Source organism: Pseudoliparis swirei, chromosome 18, assembly GCF_029220125.1.
Source record: "Pseudoliparis swirei isolate HS2019 ecotype Mariana Trench chromosome 18, NWPU_hadal_v1, whole genome shotgun sequence".
Classification (NCBI taxonomy): Eukaryota; Metazoa; Chordata; class Actinopteri; order Perciformes; family Liparidae; genus Pseudoliparis; species Pseudoliparis swirei.
Genome location: NC_079405.1, coordinates 24164506 through 24182896, shown reverse-complemented (window position 1 = coordinate 24182896; position 18391 = coordinate 24164506). Strand labels below are relative to the sequence as shown.

Sequence of the window (18391 nt, the reverse complement as noted above, 5' to 3'; positions counted from 1 at the left end):
CTTGACTTGGATTTTACTTTACCATTCGCAATGGAATAATGTCATTGTTTTTTTTTTGGTTTATCGTTTTACAAATTTCTGCATCCTCATTTGCCTAGAGATCCAGAAACTAACCAGCCTTTTAGTTTTGTCTCTCTCCCAGGGTGTCAAGGTGGATGGGTCAAACAAACACAGGACATTCACCTCGGGGACCAGCGTTCATGTCTCTTTACTGTCAGCGTTACCCACCTACGTCAGCTTAAGTTACCTAACACATGTAGCTATTTACACCATAAAGACAATGTCTTTTCTAACCCTAATCAAGTAGTTGTGTTGCCTGAACCTAAACTTAACCGCAACTGTTTCGCAATGTCATTATATTCCCGTAACCACTTTCGTACCTTCTGTTAATATAAATCTGAAAAATTGAAGGTTCTTATGTTATTGTCAGGTTTCTCAGGTTCAGAAAAACAACACGTAGCAGCTGAAATATGTGTCTGAAAAGAAATATTCTGCAGTCTGCTCCTCAAGAATAGATACGCGACTCATAACACAAAACTCACGCATGTTATCAGTATTGTTACATGAGGGAGGGGGACGGAGACCGTTGTACCGTCCAGTCCTGTGAAAAGGGGTGAGGAGATGGATTTTTTAGGATTATTCTCCTCCTAGACAGTCTAGCGCCAATACAATCTGGGTATTAAAGACTGAACTTTGCTTGGGAGAGAGAGAGTGTTCTTTTCCTATCAACTTGTGTGTCGTAGGAGAGACTCCCGGTGTGATCGCAATCGCAGCGAGCGCTTGCACTTTGCTTGTGATCAGAGAATGAATCTACCAGAACGAGAGAAGTTGTTGGCTGAATTCTTCCGAAGGCTTTACCAGGCAGCCAGTTTTGACACACGCTTTTACTTCTCTGTCAAGATAGTGGAATAGTACTTCCTGGCCCCATGTTTGTGGTAACGTTGACTCATCACAAGTTAATTCAGGAGTAAGCACTAGTGGCTAGCCTATGTGAGACACATTGCTCAAGTAAAAAGCAAGCGGTTAGGTTCAGCTAATAATATCTACATGCATTAACTAGAGGATCGTGGAAAATGCCTACTACCAACTATGCCATGGCCCTGTTGATGCTCCGCCCACTCCTCCTCTCTACCTCCATCTGCCTGATGGATCATGGAGGTCTGGATCGTGGTCCATGCCTACTACGAATTATTCATACACTCTGTCATATTCATTGAATGTGTTTTAACTCTTGTGTCCTTCTGTACACATGGCATCTATTGCACCTGTCCATCCTGGGAGAGGGATCCTCCTCTGTTGCTCTCCTGAAGGTTTATTCCCTTTTTTCCCCATGAAGGTTTGTTTGGGAGTTTTTCTTGATCCGATGTGAGGTTCTGGGACGGGGATGTCTATGTGTACAGATTGTAAAGCCCTCTGAGGCAAATCTGTAATTTGTGAGAATGGGCTATAGAAAATAAACTGAATTGAATTAAATGATATTGAACTGTTAGTTGCAGATTCTCTACCATATCTATAGATAATAAAGTTACCATAAATCAACTGATCTTGTGGCTTGGAATGTCCCCTGGGATTTGCATCTGGAAGAAAGCAGTTGGTGGGTCCATGAGTTAGGCAGACACAAGCGAACTGGCTGGAATAAACATTTTTATTAAGTTATAGTTTTAGAAAAAAATCCAACACAAAGTCACAAACAATGATTAACATGCAAAATTTTAGTATACAAGACAAAACAGTTACTTTTCAATATGAAAATGCCACTCTACATGTCAGTATCTCACAGAGATCATTGATTAATACACCAGTATTAAGGTCGGAGAACACACTATATAAAAAGCAGTAAGGTTTATCTTTGATGGTCATGTTTAAAAAATATATGCAAGCTATTTACACCACACCAGGTACACTCCTTTCTAGCAACAACAATCACGGAAACCAACCTAACATAATAGACCTTGTGGATATAAATAGATATGTCTGTGATCAGTATACTTCAACCATTTCAGCTGATACCTCTAATCACTGCCTTCACTTCCATTAGATTGTACTTTGTTGTATTTATTAAAGCACAAGGCCAGAAACAATAGCTTTGTTTTTTTCTGTGATTATGAGCAGAGGTAAGAAAAATTAGGCTGAATTACAACTATATAAAAATTAAGAAAGCTTTGAGAAACTGCCACACATTAATTAATTAATAACCTATGAGTCTGCCACCTTGCGATGAGGTTACCTTATTTGAATAATAATGGAAATATTAACACCACTTGGATCAAGTATTTGCAAACACAAGCTTCTTTGAGGCCCGGTCACACCAGAAATTAGTACAACGACCGCACGTCCTTGTGAAACGGGCATTGCTCGAGGCTCGGTGACGTCATGAATTCTCGCAGGGCTCCTTTGTGAACTAGTGTAGCTAGCGCGCTAGCGGCTAAACGATAGACAACAGGGAAAATGCTAGTCAGTCTTTTTGTTCATTCAAAAGACAAATTCCGCAAGCGAGCAAGCTAGTTCATTGTTGCTCGGTTAGCTTGGTATATAACAGGACATAAGGTTTTCACAGTTTATTCCACATATTTGTACCATCAAAGCCCGTCTCATAACTTGTCTAAAAACTGGCTAGCTACAGTAGCTACCTCCATTTTGGACGATCCGGTTTGTCAGGATGTTTTGCTCATGGTTACGTCACAAAGAAATGGACACAGATTTATTTTGCCTTGTTGACATGGACTGGAGATTTCAGGCTCCTCGAACTGAAAATGCTGGTGTGACTGGGCTTTTCTGCTGTTGGGAAGAAAGATACATTATTACTTTGATGTGGAACTCAAACAAATCAACCAGCTAATCACTTTCATGTCACTGCTCCAATGCAAAATCACAATCTACCACTGCACTCCAAAATACCCTTTAAAAAATCTGGCGAAACAAATAGCGCAATTACAGTGAGATTTCGAGTAAAAAGTGAACAGAAAACACAACAGAAAAATGGAGTTGAAGTTGTCCACTCGGGCGTATAGTAGTTTTCAAACATCAATTAACTTTTAGCACAACAGAACGAGTGCAATAGGATGGCGGCCATAAGTCAATCAAGCAGCTGAATTGTGACAGCTGTAATATTGGGGCAAGAAAATCCATATCTCATTGACTGGTCTGCAGCGACCTAATCAAAGAGCACAGAGCTTTATGAAACCGGCCAAGGAGCAGATAGACAGCCTGATTATGTCGGCTGCTTGGACGTTTTACGACACCCCCGGGGACCGCACACCTGTTCAGGCGGCTAAGTGAGGACGTCCAGTCACCTTGCATCAATTCCTTGTGCTTTCATTCGACTTTGGGGAAATGGGGATGGTGGGATAATAAGAGTGCAAAATACAGACGACGACAGCCTCTGAGCTCATGGCCGCGCACAGCCCCATGTTCGGCAAAGGCACAGTAATGTGTAACAGTTCAGTTCGACTGTATCCTTCCACCTCCACGAAGGAACACCTCTAGGACCCCAGTAATCACGCCTTTCTTGGGTTGGTTTTTGACACTCATCCACGTGATACAAAGGGAGTGAAAAGTAGCTCCCCCTCAGCAGAGTAGCAACGCTCTTTTGTTATTGTTCAGTCTGGTGTGTGTCCAATGGGCGGTGATGGGGTGGGGGTAGAATGTCAGCCGTGCCTTTCGCTCCATTTCCAGTCAGGGCACTCTCACCGCAGTATTAGCTTCAATTATTCTGATGCCTTAATAGCCCATAAATTATGCTTGGGATGGAGTCATACATTTATTAAACCACAGGCCATAAATACTGGGATTGAAATTCCCGCCGTACATCTCAATCCATTGCGGCTTTCCTAAAGCTTCCAACCCTTTTAGTCGAAGGTAAAAACGGTGCTCGTTCCAATGAAAATGTAATCAACATACAGTCTCCGATAACGGGCTCCCTCTATATGCTGAGTTTACTCTCCTTCCTGACAAACATCTTCAGAAAGAGAACAGCAAACAATGCCTTCTTCTGCAACCTGATTCTTTCCCCCTTAAGCTATTTGAAAAGGAAAGAAAGAGAGAAATAAGTGAGCTCTTGTGAAGGCACTGTTATGCTGCAAGTGTATTGTGCACTGGGCCAGCTGGTCTTCTGGGGTGTTTACATGTGATATGGTATACGCATCTAGAACAGGGGTTGTCTAAATGTGGAGGAGGAACAGCACACGCGGGATCTGACAGCACACTTCTCTATCTTCTGCAATCCCCGGCTTTTTAAGCCAGACTGAGAACGCGCAGTGTGATGGGCATTTATTATTTAGAGGAGCAAGAGATGGCAGAATGCCAAGATCTATCAGATTATTGTAGGGCGGGCCTTCAACTCAGGAGACTGTGGTTCTCCAACGGACTTAATATTATTTCAGTTTGCAGAGAAAAGTGGGATGAGGCACAGTTGATCAATTTTCTATGCATCTTTTGTATATCTGTCAGTCTTTTTTTTAAGCCTACAATTGGTGTTTCTTTTGGCAAAAGCTGCTAAATGTGATATGTGATATGGACATTAGTTGATGTTCTGTCTATGGAACTGGTTTAGTTTAAATTTCATTTTTGAGACAATAACATACGGATGAAGTCAACTAACGAGAGGGTGATAAATTATTGTGAGTATTAAAGAAACCATGAAGCAAGCAGCCTATCACCTACTTTGGTACGGACTGTATGTGTACAATTGTTTTTTTTAAGGCATTAGTATCTACAAAAGATACTAAGAAGATTAAGTCGTGTAGACATCATAACTTCTAAAAAAAATAAAATAAATGAAACCCACAATGGCACTTATGACGCAGGAAGAAATACTGAAAGGTTATCATGCACGCAAAAAAAACCATCTGGTGGTCCTTTAAATAAAATTATTTCAAAAATAAAAAGGTGGCGTGGTCCCTTTAAAGAGTTTGTTGGAGTCCGGTTCTTTCCAGTCTCTCCCCGGTCCTGGCCACTGAAAGCCTGGGCCTCGTGCCAGTCCAGTGCACAGGCTGACTGAAGGGACGGAGGAGGAGGGAGGGCGCTCTGTAGGCTCCGATTAGACATCACCAGGCGGAGCAGAGCAGGGCGCCGATGAGGACCGCAGAGAGGCACAGTGGGCTGAGGCGGATCGCTCCCGAGCCCCGCGCTCCCATGTCTGCAAACCCCAAAAAGCAGCTAGTTAAGAACCAGAAAAACCATTCAGATCAAAAAAAACAACAACAAAATACTTCTGCGGTGCTATCCCCTCCTCCCCCTTAAATTTCCGACAATTCATCATAAATCATCTTTTTTTATTCTCCCCCCATATCTACATTATTACTGGCTTCCGACAGGAGAGGGGCTGTTCAAAGCAGCCTGGGAAGATAAAGTTTGTATCATATCAGAGAGGAGAGCGACAAACTGGGCCGCCTCACATATTTTGCAGAGCAGTGGGTCGGGAACTGCTTCATATGCCGCGGCGCTGTGCAGCCAGTCAACAAGGAATAATAACCCAATGGCAGAGATGGATGACGCCGCGCACGCATTTCTAAAAAGGTTGCTTTTCTTGCACTCTTAATAAGTCTATTACATACGCGGGTGGAAGGGGATGCGATGAAGCCAAATTATATGTCCCCTCTGAATCATTGAACCCTCCGTTTTATCCGCGGTCAAAAGTAGAACGACGTGAAGGGACGAGACTGAACTCACTTAATCTCTGGATGTGGATGGGTTCGCTGGCCGCGCCTTCGCCGCCCTCACTCACGGCCTTGATCTGAATGAGATAGTTGTCGTTGGCGGAGAGGCTGAGCTCCACGGTGGTTTTGTCGGTCGGGATGGCTTTGAGGTCGTTGTAGCGGTGTCGCCTCAGCAGCACCTTGGGGGAGGGGAGGGGCGGGGCCACGCGGAGAGAAATTAGTTCAGGCCACAGGCGTCGACCCTGAATTCTGAAGACAAAGCGGAGCTTTGCAGTGAATCTGGACCTACTAAATATCCGGTGACCCTCGATTCCGTCTCCATAGCTACCACCGCATCCCAGTGCATCGTGAATGTGGAGCCAATCATGGTCCATTGTATGTTGAGCGGAGCGCGATCTGGAGCTGGAAGAGGATATGGTTAAAGTACAATAAAAGCTGCATGACTATTTCCTGTAGGGAGAGGGGGGGGGGGCGTCTTCTCAATCAATGCATGTATGTGATCATTTACATATTCCTGCTTCATGAAGCACAGTGGGCTCGACTTGGTGAGATTAAGATATTAAAAAAATCTCAATTATAAATTGAGGCTGCAGCAGAGCACCTCCACTAATTAAGTCAGAGTGAATGCTATGGAGGCCCTGAGAGCCCGACACACTAACAACAACAACACGGCATTCAGAAACGAGTACAAGAAAACAGAACAAAGAAGAAAAAGAGAAATAAATGCAGCTAGTTTGCAGCGTGTTTGATGATGCGGCCGTGTTTCTGTAGTTCTCATTTGCCGGCTTTTTTCTCAACGCTGCAGATGTTTTATTCAACTCGGTGAAGATGTCTTAATTTGCTCGTGTTTGGACTGTTTGCATGAGGTTTTTTTTTAAGGGCTATTTTCCATCCTATTTCCTTCGCTACCCCGGTGTCACAAAACACACCAGCAAGCCACGGTTAATTTATTCCACTTAAGTGGCAGAAGATCTGAGGGTGTTGAATCTCCACATGTTTGTGAAGACATTTTGAATAGCTAAGCTGCCACTGCAGCACCTCTCGACCCACTGATTACATCTCTTTTTCATCCCATGTAAACGGAAAGAATTTTACGGGCACGACCGACAAAGCCAAAGAAACGCTTCGGTTGTCACGTTGAGGCGTTGTCGCCCGAGAGGAGGCCTCGCGCGGTTCATGGATGTGATTTCGATGCCACCCCCCCTCCCACAGAGTGACTCACGTGGTTTCTTTGTGGTGGCGTTGATGGCCGCCGACTGCGGCCCGGGGCCAGCCGTATTGAATGCGGCCACACACAGGTAGTAGACCGTGTTGGGTCTCAGCCCGGTGACGTTCACCAGCTTGTGGTTCTCAGATATGCGCACTTTGCCAACAGTGTCGGGCTTTGTGTCGTCTTCCCAGTACATAACCTATTGGGTGCACACACAAACAAACAACAAAAGGAATAAACTAGAATGGGCACTCGGTAGAGCGCATACCTTCGCATATCACAAGATTGGTCATTGAATTATGAACATTTTGGCATTAGTTGCATGCCAATTGGACAAAAATGTATCGTGCTATGGTAAAAAAAAGATTTTGACCTTTCCATGACCTTGACCTTTGACACGATTGATCCCAAAATCTAATCAAATGGTCCCCGGATAATAACCAATCATCCCACCAAATTTCATGCGATTCAAGAAGATTTTGACCTGTTCATGACCTTTGACCTTGACCTTTGACCCGATCGATCCCAAAATCTAATCAAATGGTCCCCGGATAATACCCAATCATCACACCAAATGTCATTCGATTCGGTTCAATACTTTTTGAGTTCTGCAAATAACACGCATACAAATAAATAAATACACGGCGATCAAAACATAACCTTCCGCATTTTCAATGCGAAGGTAATAAAAGTCACAATCTAAAATGGACGGATTCTCGTGATGCATGATTGAAATATATTCTAGTCGTGAAAACTGAAATGCCGTGTGGATTACTGATGCACATCCTCTCACACCAAATATACATGGCGTTAGTGATGGTCACATGATGGAGAATTTAGGATAATTGCCTTTTTTCCCGTAAAACCAGCCTCAGCTTTTGACTTTTTGTTTTCGGAAGCCGGCTGAATTAAAATTGAGGAGCTTCATGGATAAATGTGACTAAATACTTCAAATGACTTTGCAGTATCAAACAACCATTTCTCTTTTTTCCACAAAGCCATACGTGCTCTGTTGAAGATGCTTTTCCTCAAGGCTGTTTGTCTCCAATTAAGGCTGCAGGTAAAGCGATGTTTGATACAGCAAAATAACACTAATTGATCGCTTGCTTTGGGTCATCTTCAATATTCATGCCTCTGGTATTAAGTGACATAAAAATTAAGTCGATAAATAATTAAATCGAAATGTGAAGTCCGCCCTCAGGCATATTCCTGACGTTCCATCTGCGGAGAGTTATTGTATTTCAAATGCGTTATGGATGTGAAGTTGTAAGTGGGCGGGACTCTGCTTCCAGTAATGTAATCTTTTGAGCGGTAATAACGGTGATTGCATTAAACTGAAGCTGGATTATCAATCCTTACAATGTCTAATTAAAGGCTGAGCGCCGTCGCACGGCTCGGGATCCACGCGGTCGGTGCCGTATTGAGATCGAGCGTCTTAAATCCACTTGAGGACGGCGTTGGGAGAAATCAAGCTCTGCTTTAAAAAGGACAATGTGACCACCGCCATGGCAACTGGAGAGCTCTGCGGAGGGCCAGAGGTGACAGATATTGAAAGAGCAACGGAAGGTGGGAGAAAGAAGAAAAAAAAAGGCCTCTTTGCATTCTTGAAAGGACGAGGGTTTTTATGTTCCTTGTGCGGGTTGGCTGTTGTTGCACCAATAGCTTTGAGGTAATTTCGTGACACCACAACACTCAAAAACAACAAACCTCACATGAAAAGATCTCGCAGCATATTTCAAGAAAACTAATTTTCAGAACAATGAAAGGATGGTTATGATTGCATGAACAGGGCACACGGGAGAACTCAATTATCATATAATTTGAAGAAGGAGAAAAGAGAAAGAGGAAAAAATAATCATTTCGCGGTGGTTCATATCGTACCTCGTAGCCGAGCACTCTTTCCGAGATGGCGGGGAGAGCTTCCCAGATCACTTCAATTTGCAGTGCAGACACACTTCTAGTCCGAACCCTCTTAGGAGCCAGACTGGGGACTGCAGAAAATTGAGCGCTGGTGAGGATCCCACCAATTCTTCCAACACAATTACACACACACACACACACACACACACTAGTAGCAAAAAGAAAGGCACCTGAATAGACCTGTAGAAAACCCATTTCCCCCACTCTCTTTTAATGGGATCTGTGACTGACATCAGGGAAGACTATCTGCCCAGCAAATTCAATGAAGAGAATACCTCCCTGACAGCGCGGCGTGGTAGTGTCTGCGAGGATTTACTGTAATCTACCAGCATGATAACTAATATCAGGTTGACATTCCCAGCTTGAGTGGGTAGGGAAATAACAGCACAGGGGTAAAAAGAAAAGAGAGGGCGAGAAAAAAGAGCTCATTTCATCATTGCTATTCAAGGTCACAGTTGTGAGGAGAGAGATTAGAGCCGATTTAAGCATCACTCGCTTGCGCTTACCCTCCTCCGCCGAGTACACGGTGGCGATGGAGCTGAAGGGCCCCTCCCCGCGGTTGTTGTACGCGCCCACTTTCACGTCGAACGGCGAGAAGGGCGGGATGGTGTCGTTGCGGAAGACGAAGGGCGCCGCGCCGGGCGCCGAGACGACCGCTCGCGTCCACGTGATCGAGGTCACGGGCCGGAAGGCGACGATGTATCCGAAGCCCTCGCCGTTCTGCAGTTCCTCGGAAACGGGCTGGGAGCGAAACACAGAACTATAGTGATATTAAAACGCATACGGACGAAGAAACGGACAGGCCCGTCTCTGCGCCGCACGCGGGCTTCTCCGCGATTAGACGCGGCGCCCTTTTTCCTTTGCCGTTTTCCCTTCTCGGATTGCCCTTCTGCCTCGTCGTTTTTTCCTCCTGCGTTGGCTACGCGATTGTGGCCAAAGAGCGAAAACCCTCTAGAACAGTGGTTCTTAACCCGATTGGAGGTACAGAACCCTGCAAGCTTCATCAGTGCATCAGCTGAACCCTTCGTGATTGGAAAAATAAAATAGGATTTCTTCAAAACACAGGTACAAATAAGTGCACAAAATCACTGTGTTCAACCAATAAAACGCGAATGTCACACAAAAACATAACTTAATGAATTTTTGCCACAAATCAATGTGACTTCTGCTGTTGACTTTCAGATACAAGGTCAAAAATGCGCGGCATTACCTTGGAAAATGCCACTCTCGTATCATTATCGCGACAAAGTCGGTTCCTTTTTTTAGTTTTCACGTCTCCCGTCCTCGAAAAGGGTTGGAAAGAAGAAAACCGGCGTGTTGCCAAAATTTCAGCAGGCACATTTTTTTTTACGACCGACAAAACGGCCCGACATTTCTCTTGTGTACCGGGCTGTTCTGTGTGTGTCTTGACCCCTGCCGAACCCCTGAGAGTGACTCACCGAACCCCTGGTGTTCGATCGAACCCTGGTTAAGAACCACTGCTCTAGAGCGAAGGCTCTCCGTCCCTGCTCTCAGATGAGAGAGAGAGAGAGAGCACTTGGGCCCGAGGTGCCCTCTCTCTAATGTGGTCCCATAAAATTGCTCCGTTCAATTCTGCGCAATTAAGCAGAAGCATCACTCGGCAACGGATGTAACAGTAAAAATGTGAATGATGACTTACCTCCCATGTTATCACTAATTCAGTCTTTGTGCCGCCTCCACCTTCGACATCAGTGGGAGCCGTGTCGGGAACTGAGGGGTGAAAGCCCAGAGGGGAGCAATTAGAACACGGTTTACAAAAAGCTCAATGAAAAACCCAAACTGTATTTGTAGCCTCGTGACCAGACGTCTTCCCACATCCCAACTCCCTCACTGTGCAGATACAAACATTTCAGAGAAAAGCGATATTAACGATATTTCCCCAAATGTCACCGTGCATAAACACCCAAGCCGAGATCTGTCACTCGGCAACAAAACCCGCTTCATTCCTGTTCCCCCACTCGTGACTTGTTTGTGCGCCGCAGTGCGATGGCAGAGCTGATAGTGTAGGTGGAGGAGCACTCGTGCACGTCCTTTTAGTATCCTATAGTAAGTGGAGCATCGCATTTAATGTGTCATATCGGTAACTGCACTCATATCTGATGCTCATGCATGGTTGTGTTCAGGTTGGATGTTGGGAAAGGAGTCGGTATTCTGCTCCCATTTCCTGGAAGAAATACCTCGATATTATGGAGAGCCCCTCGTGCAACGGCATATTAGGGGTTTCCAAATAGCAGAATGATGTCATCTTATTTTGGAAAAAGGGTCGATTGAAAATCGCACAAATGTATGAGAAGAGAAAGATTCTTCTTTGAGATAACACTCACATATTTGTGTGTTTTTTCGTCACAACCAATTATCAATTTGTTTGAATCCACCTGATCACACCTCAGATGCCACCGTTAAACACTGCCACGATATCATCCGACGAGTGCAACGTATGAATATTTTAGCATTTATTGTTCATAAAATAAAAGACAGAAAACTATGAACACTGCTTGACTGTTAATGTGAGCATTTTCTACCAGATTCATGATTAATTCCTATTAATCTCACAGAGCTTCTCACAATATGACACGATGGCAGCAACGCTCAACGTAAGTGCCGTCTATTGTCCATTCACCCCGACACGTGTGACACCAAGTAAGTGGAAATTATTACAGCTTGACGTGTCAATTATGCAGTCATACCGATAATGTTCATCACATGTCACTGAAAATAATCTGAGGTTTTGGAAACTTCATTTATTTTTTAAATCTACTGACAATGCAATGCAAGGATTGGTCAGTATTTAACTTAAATGACACCAGACTAGTAAACCATCGCAATTATATTCCTGGCTGGCCCTGGGATGAGCTCCGTCTCACCCCAGAACACTTTGAGCAGGCAATTGGACACACCACCTCAAAGATGGTGTAAAAGCACTGTTGCTCTGCTTCCATGAAAATGAAAAAAACATCCGAAAATGTGAACATTTCATACATTAATTCCAGCTGTGCTGTGGTTGAAATATTTAATTCATCAGGAGAAATGGAGGCAGGTTCCCAAAAATGTCAATGTTTCTCAAATTGACTCGGTTATGTCATTGTCTCTTAACTTGAAGTTGTTTTATCTTGTCTTGTTCTGTGTTTTTAACTACGTGTTTCTTTTGTCCAGGTCACCCTCGAAAAATAGATTTTTAATCTCAATGGGATTCAACTGGTTAAATAAAGGTTTGAATAAAAAAAACTAGATTTCCCTGGTATTAAATAACTTTAAAATCACTGCAAATCTGTGCTTTTGTCCACTGAAGTGTTTTAGTGTCACGTACTGGCATCCTCTGTCCTGGTCTTGGCTGAGGCCGGACTGGGCTCTCCCAGGCCCACGATGTTGCGGGCCACCACCCTGAACTCGTACTCCACCCAGGCGTTCAGACCCACCACCGTCGCCGTCAGCGTGTTCCCGTTGACCACCTCCGGCACTGCGAAGTGAGAAAAAAACCGACGCGTTCTTTAGAAAATCAGGTTGTCCGCACAACTGGAGTCAAATTGAACGCCGAAAAAATAAAAATAAACCACAGATGATCCCAAATACTGCAAAAGGGGGACAAAGGGGAGAGCGTTCCCATGGTACCTGAGTCAACAGCCTGCCAGCCCACGGTAAAAGGCGTGCGGGCCTGGATGATGTAGCCGGTGATGGGGCTGCCGTTGTCCCTTCCGGGAGTCCAGGAAAGCTGAGCGGTGCTGTCTGTGATCTCCTCCACGGCCACTTTGTCCGGAGGACCCGGTGGACCTGGAGTCAATCAGACAATGAGGTTCCGAGAAGCACTCCCTTCATCGAAACCCATTAAGACGTCTGCCCCTCGTTACACATCTAGACCACCGTGCTCCTCTTCGATATTTAAGGGCTGCATCCATGGCGGGTGTGCATGCGGGGAGGGGAGTGGGACTCTTTAGTCACTGTTGGTTTCGCGCGTAGGGCTACGAAGTGACTATTACCCAACGGGGATGGCGTCATCCGTGAGAAAAACGGGAAAAAAGGAGTCAATACGCCGGAGTCAGAGAGACGGGAGCGAGCGTCCGTGAGAGTTCGTTAGCTTGTTGCTGTTGTTTGCTCAACTGCCCAATTACTCAAATGCTTTCCATGATATTTTGCCCATGTGTAAATGAACCAATTATAGCCATTTTTATGTGATAAAATTGCCTTCCCGAAGCACCTGGGACCTCTGTTACAGTTTGTTAAGGGCACCATGAATACCAATGTAAATCACCGGAGATAAGCAAGTGAGCCAGATCCTTATTCGCACATGCCAGAATAAGTGTGTGTGTCCTTTTTTTTTCTTTCTCCTCAAATGTATTTCAGCAACATATATACAGTATAATGTAAACAGAAGTCCGCAGCAGTATATATTTATAGGAAGCGTGGAGGATTTTTTCCCTCACATCCCGCTCTGTAAAAACAACCTTCTCTTTGAATACTTGTGCAGATGCTTCAACGCCACATTATTTACACAGCCGAGGTACAAGGGCGTGTTCATGCGGCGGCATGTGAAAACGAGCTCGACATCGCAAATCCTTTTGGCTCGCTTACCTTTGACAACCAAGATGGCTGAGGTGGACAGGCTCTCCACATCCGTGTCAATGACGCAGACGTATTTCCCCCCGTGGTTCAGCTGGATATTCCGAATCATCAGATCCCCCGAAATACTCTGGAAGACGAGAATATGACGGTTGGAGAAGAAAAAAAACACGAGGCTATATAACGCAGCGTTATTTCATCACTTTGGCTCGAGGATGTTTTGAAACATTCATAATGCCTCGCACATTTACATCCTCCAGGCCCACAGGTTTGCGATCTCCTCAAACACCGACATACATGGCAGATGTAGTCTGCACAAATAATGCTTTGGCTGTCCTTTGGGCCACCCAACCAACCAGCCGCTGCCAACCCTCACCCTCCATAGCCCCCTACAAACAGCTACCAGCTATGCACGGGACACACAGAACAAACACAGCAGAGTTAATTGGCTAGGCAATCCTAATTATTCTGTAATTACATAAGCTCAAGCAAGATATGAGGATAACTCCCAGTGTAAAGAGCAAATATTATTTCACATAAGCCGGAGATGCACGCGGTGGCCGTGAGGGAACGCGGCAAAACACACAGTCATCTTTTTCATCTGCGTTTGACATCAAGTTTCAACTTTCAAGTTTTTATTGTCACATCCCCTTTTATACAAGTATAATCGGTTCGTGAAATTCTTATGTGCAAAACACCCGACAGCAGTAGCAGACTAAAAAAAGAATAAGAATGAGAATAAACTATACAATATCCACACACAAAAAAGAAGAAAGTATTAACAATATATATATAAAACAGTGTAATAGAATATACATCATGACAATATATATATATAAAACAATGTAATAAAATATACACTTTTTTTGAGACTATATATATGTATATACATACAATATATATATACAATATATATATATAAACAATGTAATAAAATATACACCATGGCCATAGATATTCACAGAATATGTTCTGTGTGTAGTGTTAATGAGGGTCTCAGTCCTTGTTCAGCAGCCTGATGGCCTGACTGAAGAAGCTGTCCCTCAGTCTGTTTGTGCGGCACTTGATACTGCGGTATCGCCTGCCTGACGGTAGAAGGGTGAACAGTTTGTGGCCGGGGTGGTTATTGTCTTTCAGCATCCGTTTGGCCCTGGCCACGCACCGCTTGGTGTATATGTCCAGGATGGAGGGAAGCTCACCTCCAACGATGTACTGTGCCGACCGCACCACCCTCTGTAGTGCCCTACGCTCCAGGGCGGTGCAGTTCCCGTACCAGACGGTGATGCAACCTGTCAGAACACTCTCGATGGTGCTGGTGTAGAATGTTCTGAGGATGCGGGGGGCCATGTTGAATTTCCTCAGTCGCCTAAGGAAATACAGGCGTTGTTGGGCCCTTTTCACCACGTGAGTGGTGTGCGTGGTCCATGTGAGGTCCTCGGAGATGTGCACGCCGAGGAACTTGAAGCTGCTGACCCTCTCTACTGCAACTCCGTCTATGGAGATGGGGGTGTGCTCTCCTCTCCGCTTCCTGTAGTCCACGATCAGCTCCTTGGTCTTCTTGACGTTGAGGACGAGGCTGTTCTCCTGGCCCCACTGTACCAGTGATCCAACCTCCTCCCTGTAGGCTGTCTCGTCGTCGTCGGTGATCAGCCCCAACACTGTTGTGTCGTCAGCAAACTTGATGATGACGTTGGAGCTGTGCATGGCCGTGCAGTCGTGGGTGTACAGGGGGTAGAGGAGAGGGCTCAACACGCATCCTGAGGGCTCCTGTGTTGAGGGTCAGCGGCTCTGAGGTGGTACCGCCCATCCTCACCACCTGGCGGCGGCCCGACAGGAAGTCCAGTATCCAGCTGCACATGGTAGAGTGCAGGCCTAGACCTCTGAGCTTGGTGTCGAGCTTGGCGGGAACAATAGTGTTGAACGCTGAGCTGTAGTCCACAACCAGCATTCGCACACAACAGTTCCTCCCCTCCAGGTGGGAAAGGGCGGTGTGAAGTGCCATGGCAATTGCGTCGTCGGTGGATCTGTTTTGACGATATGCAAATTGCCATGGGTCCAGCGTGGCAGGCAACATGGAACAAATGAAGTCCTTGACCAACCTCTCGAAGCATTTACTGACAATCGAGGTGAGGGCAGTCATTCAGGCAGGTTACCTTGGGGTGTTTGGGGACAGGCACAATGGTGGACATCTTGAAGCTCTCAGGAACAACAGCCTGGGACAGGGAGAGGTTGAAGATGTCTGCGAAGACTCCTGCCAACTGGTCTGCACATGCTCTGAGGGCGCGCCCCGGGATGTGGTCGACCTGCTGCCTTCCGGATGTCCACCCGCTGAAGGCTCTGCGCACGCCGGCCTCTGAGATGATCAGCAGGCTGGTCTCCTCGGCGGCGCTGCCTTGACGGAGCTGCCGTTCACGCCGAACCGAAGCGAAGAATGTATTTAGCTCGCCTGGGAGGGAGGTAGAGGAGTTCTCTTCACCGCTGGTTCTCCTCTGAAGTCCGTGATTGTCTGTAGCCCTTCCACACACCTCTCACGTTATGGCTCTTGAGCTTCTCCTCCACCTTGTTCCTGAACTCCCGCTTGGCAGAGCCGATGGTCTTACGGAGGTCGTAGCGGGCTCTTTTGTATTCCGCCATATTCCCGAAGTCAAAGGCGGTGTTACGCGGCGGAGTGCAGCGCGAACATCGCCATTTATCCACGGTTTCTGGTTGGGATAAATCCGAACCGACTTGGTAGGAACAACGTCATCTATGCATTTCTTGATGAACCCGGTGACTGAGGACGCGTACTCACTGACGTTGTTGTCGACGCGACCCTGAACATATCTCAGTCCGCACGTTCAAAACAGTTCTGTAGCAAAGACATCGATTGGTCCGACCAGCGTTGCACTACCTTCACAGCGATTGGTTGCTTCTTAAGCCTCTGCCTGTAGGCGGGGAGTAGTTGGATGGAGCGGTGGTCCGATTTGCCGAACGGTGGGCGGAGGAGGGCTTTGTATCCATCCCGGAAGGGAGTGTAGCAGTGGTCTAGAATCCGCTCCCCCCTCGTGTTGCTTTTTATGTGTTGGTAAAACTTCGGGAGAACTTTCTTCAGGTTCGCTTTGTTGAAGTCCCCCGCCACAATAAAAGCAGCCTCGGGGTGTGCCGACTCCTGCTCGCTGATCGCCCCGTAGAGTTCCTTCAGCGCTATGTCCGTGTTAGCTTGAGGCGGAATGTACACAGCAGTTACGGTGACTGCTGTAAACTCCCGCGGTAGCCAGAATGGTCGACACAAGAGCATTAGGTACTCCAGGTCCGGGGAACAGAACGACTTGAGAGTATGTACATGACTTTGGTTGCACCAAGATCTGTTTATCATGAGACATACCCCCCCTCCACGATCTTTACCAGAGAGAGTCTTTGTTCTGTCCGCGCGGTGGACGGAAAATCCTGCCGGTTCGATGGCTGAGTCGGCAACATCCTCCGACATCCATGTCTCCGTAAGGCAGATGATGCAGTTGTCCTTAGTTTCCCGGTGGAATTGAATACGAGCCTGTAGCTCGCATAGCTTATTGTCCAAAGACTGTACATTTGCCAGTAAAATGGTGGGTAGTGGGGGTCGATTGGCTCGACGTCTCAGCCTAACCAGCACGCCAGCTCGCTTCCCCTTCCGTCGGCGACGTTTGCGTGAGATCGCGCCTAAAATGGACGGAGATAGTTCCGCTACTGTTCCTGGCGGGACGTCCGAGTAAGAGTTGAAAAACTCTGGTAGGCGGCGAGCAACTGCCGATCCAATCTCCAGAAGTGTGCATCTGTCGTACGTTAACCGGCTGCTAACGTTTTGTGCAAAAATAGTCGCAATAAGAAGAATAAATATAAAAAAACTGCTACAAAATCCGGGAGCTCGCAACACAGCGGCCATCACGTACGGCGCCACATGATTTGTGTTATTAGTGGCTGCGTGAGCGGCTGGTGTTTTCTATGCTTTTCTCATTGTCAACAAATCTCATTAAAAGACCAAAATACAACAGATGCCTTTGTCCGGCTCACAATTCGGGAACATTTTCCCGACACTGTTTGTGTTGCTCACACCCGAGCTCATTTTTAAATAAATATTCTTTTAAAAAACAGAAAACAGTGTTTAGCATAGTCGACACTGATTCTGTCTAAAAGTTAGACAATGTGTTTTTTTTAGCAAACACTGCTCAAATATTTAAGGGCTGCATCCATGGCGGGTGTGCATGCGGGGAGGGGAGTGGGACTCTTTAGTCACTGTTGGTTTCGCGCGTAGGGCTACGAAGTGACTATTACCCAACGGGGATGGCGTCATCCGTGAGAAAAACGGGAAAAAAGGAGTCAATACGCCGGAGTCAGAGAGACGGGAGCGAGCGTCCGTGAGAGTTCGTTAGCTTGTTGCTGTTGTTTGCTCAACTGCCCAATTACTCAAATGCTTTCCATGATATTTTGCCCATGTGTAAATGAACCAATTATAGCCATTTTTATGTGATAAAAATTGCCTTCCCGAAGCACCTGGGACCTCTGTTACAGTTTGTTAAGGGCACCATGAATACCAATGTAAATCACCGGAGATAAGCAAGTGAGCCAGATCCTTATTCGCACATGCCAGAATAAGTGTGTGTGTCCTTTTTTTTTCTTTCTCCCTCAAATGTATTTCAGCAACATATATACAGTATAATGTAAACAGAAGCCGCCGCAGCAGCGTATATATTTATAGGAAGCGTGGAGGATTTTTTTCCCCTCACATCCCCGCTCTGTAAAAACAACCTTCTCTTTGAATACTTGTGCAGATGCTTCAACGCCACATTATTTACACAGCCGAGGTACAAGGGCGTGTTCATGCGGCGGCATGTGAAAACGAGCTCGACATCGCAAATCCTTTTGGCTCGCTTACCTTTGACAACCAAGATGGCTGAGGTGGACAGGCTCTCCACATCCGTGTCAATGACGCAGACGTATTTCCCCCCGTGGTTCAGCTGGATATTCCGAATCATCAGATCCCCCGAAATACTCTGGAAGACGAGAATATGACGGT

General features: G+C 46.0%; 1 protein-coding gene across 1 annotated transcript in view; it reads right to left on the bottom strand.

Annotated features, from left to right (window-relative positions):
* Positions 1-1631: 1631 nt before the first annotated feature.
* The window catches only part of cntn3b (contactin 3b), a 55325-nt gene continuing 38565 nt past the window's right edge, over positions 1632-18391 (bottom strand). Inside the window, exons 14-23 of the mRNA XM_056437971.1 lie at positions 18251-18368; positions 12418-12576; positions 12116-12265; positions 10448-10518; positions 9294-9528; positions 8749-8858; positions 6880-7066; positions 5947-6059; positions 5671-5836; positions 1632-5137 (exon numbers count right to left, since the gene is read on the bottom strand). Of these exons, the coding sequence (XP_056293946.1) occupies positions 5046-5137; positions 5671-5836; positions 5947-6059; positions 6880-7066; positions 8749-8858; positions 9294-9528; positions 10448-10518; positions 12116-12265; positions 12418-12576; positions 18251-18368 (1401 nt within the window). The 3' untranslated portion in view covers positions 1632-5045. The remainder of the gene's footprint in view (positions 5138-5670; positions 5837-5946; positions 6060-6879; positions 7067-8748; positions 8859-9293; positions 9529-10447; positions 10519-12115; positions 12266-12417; positions 12577-18250; positions 18369-18391) is intronic.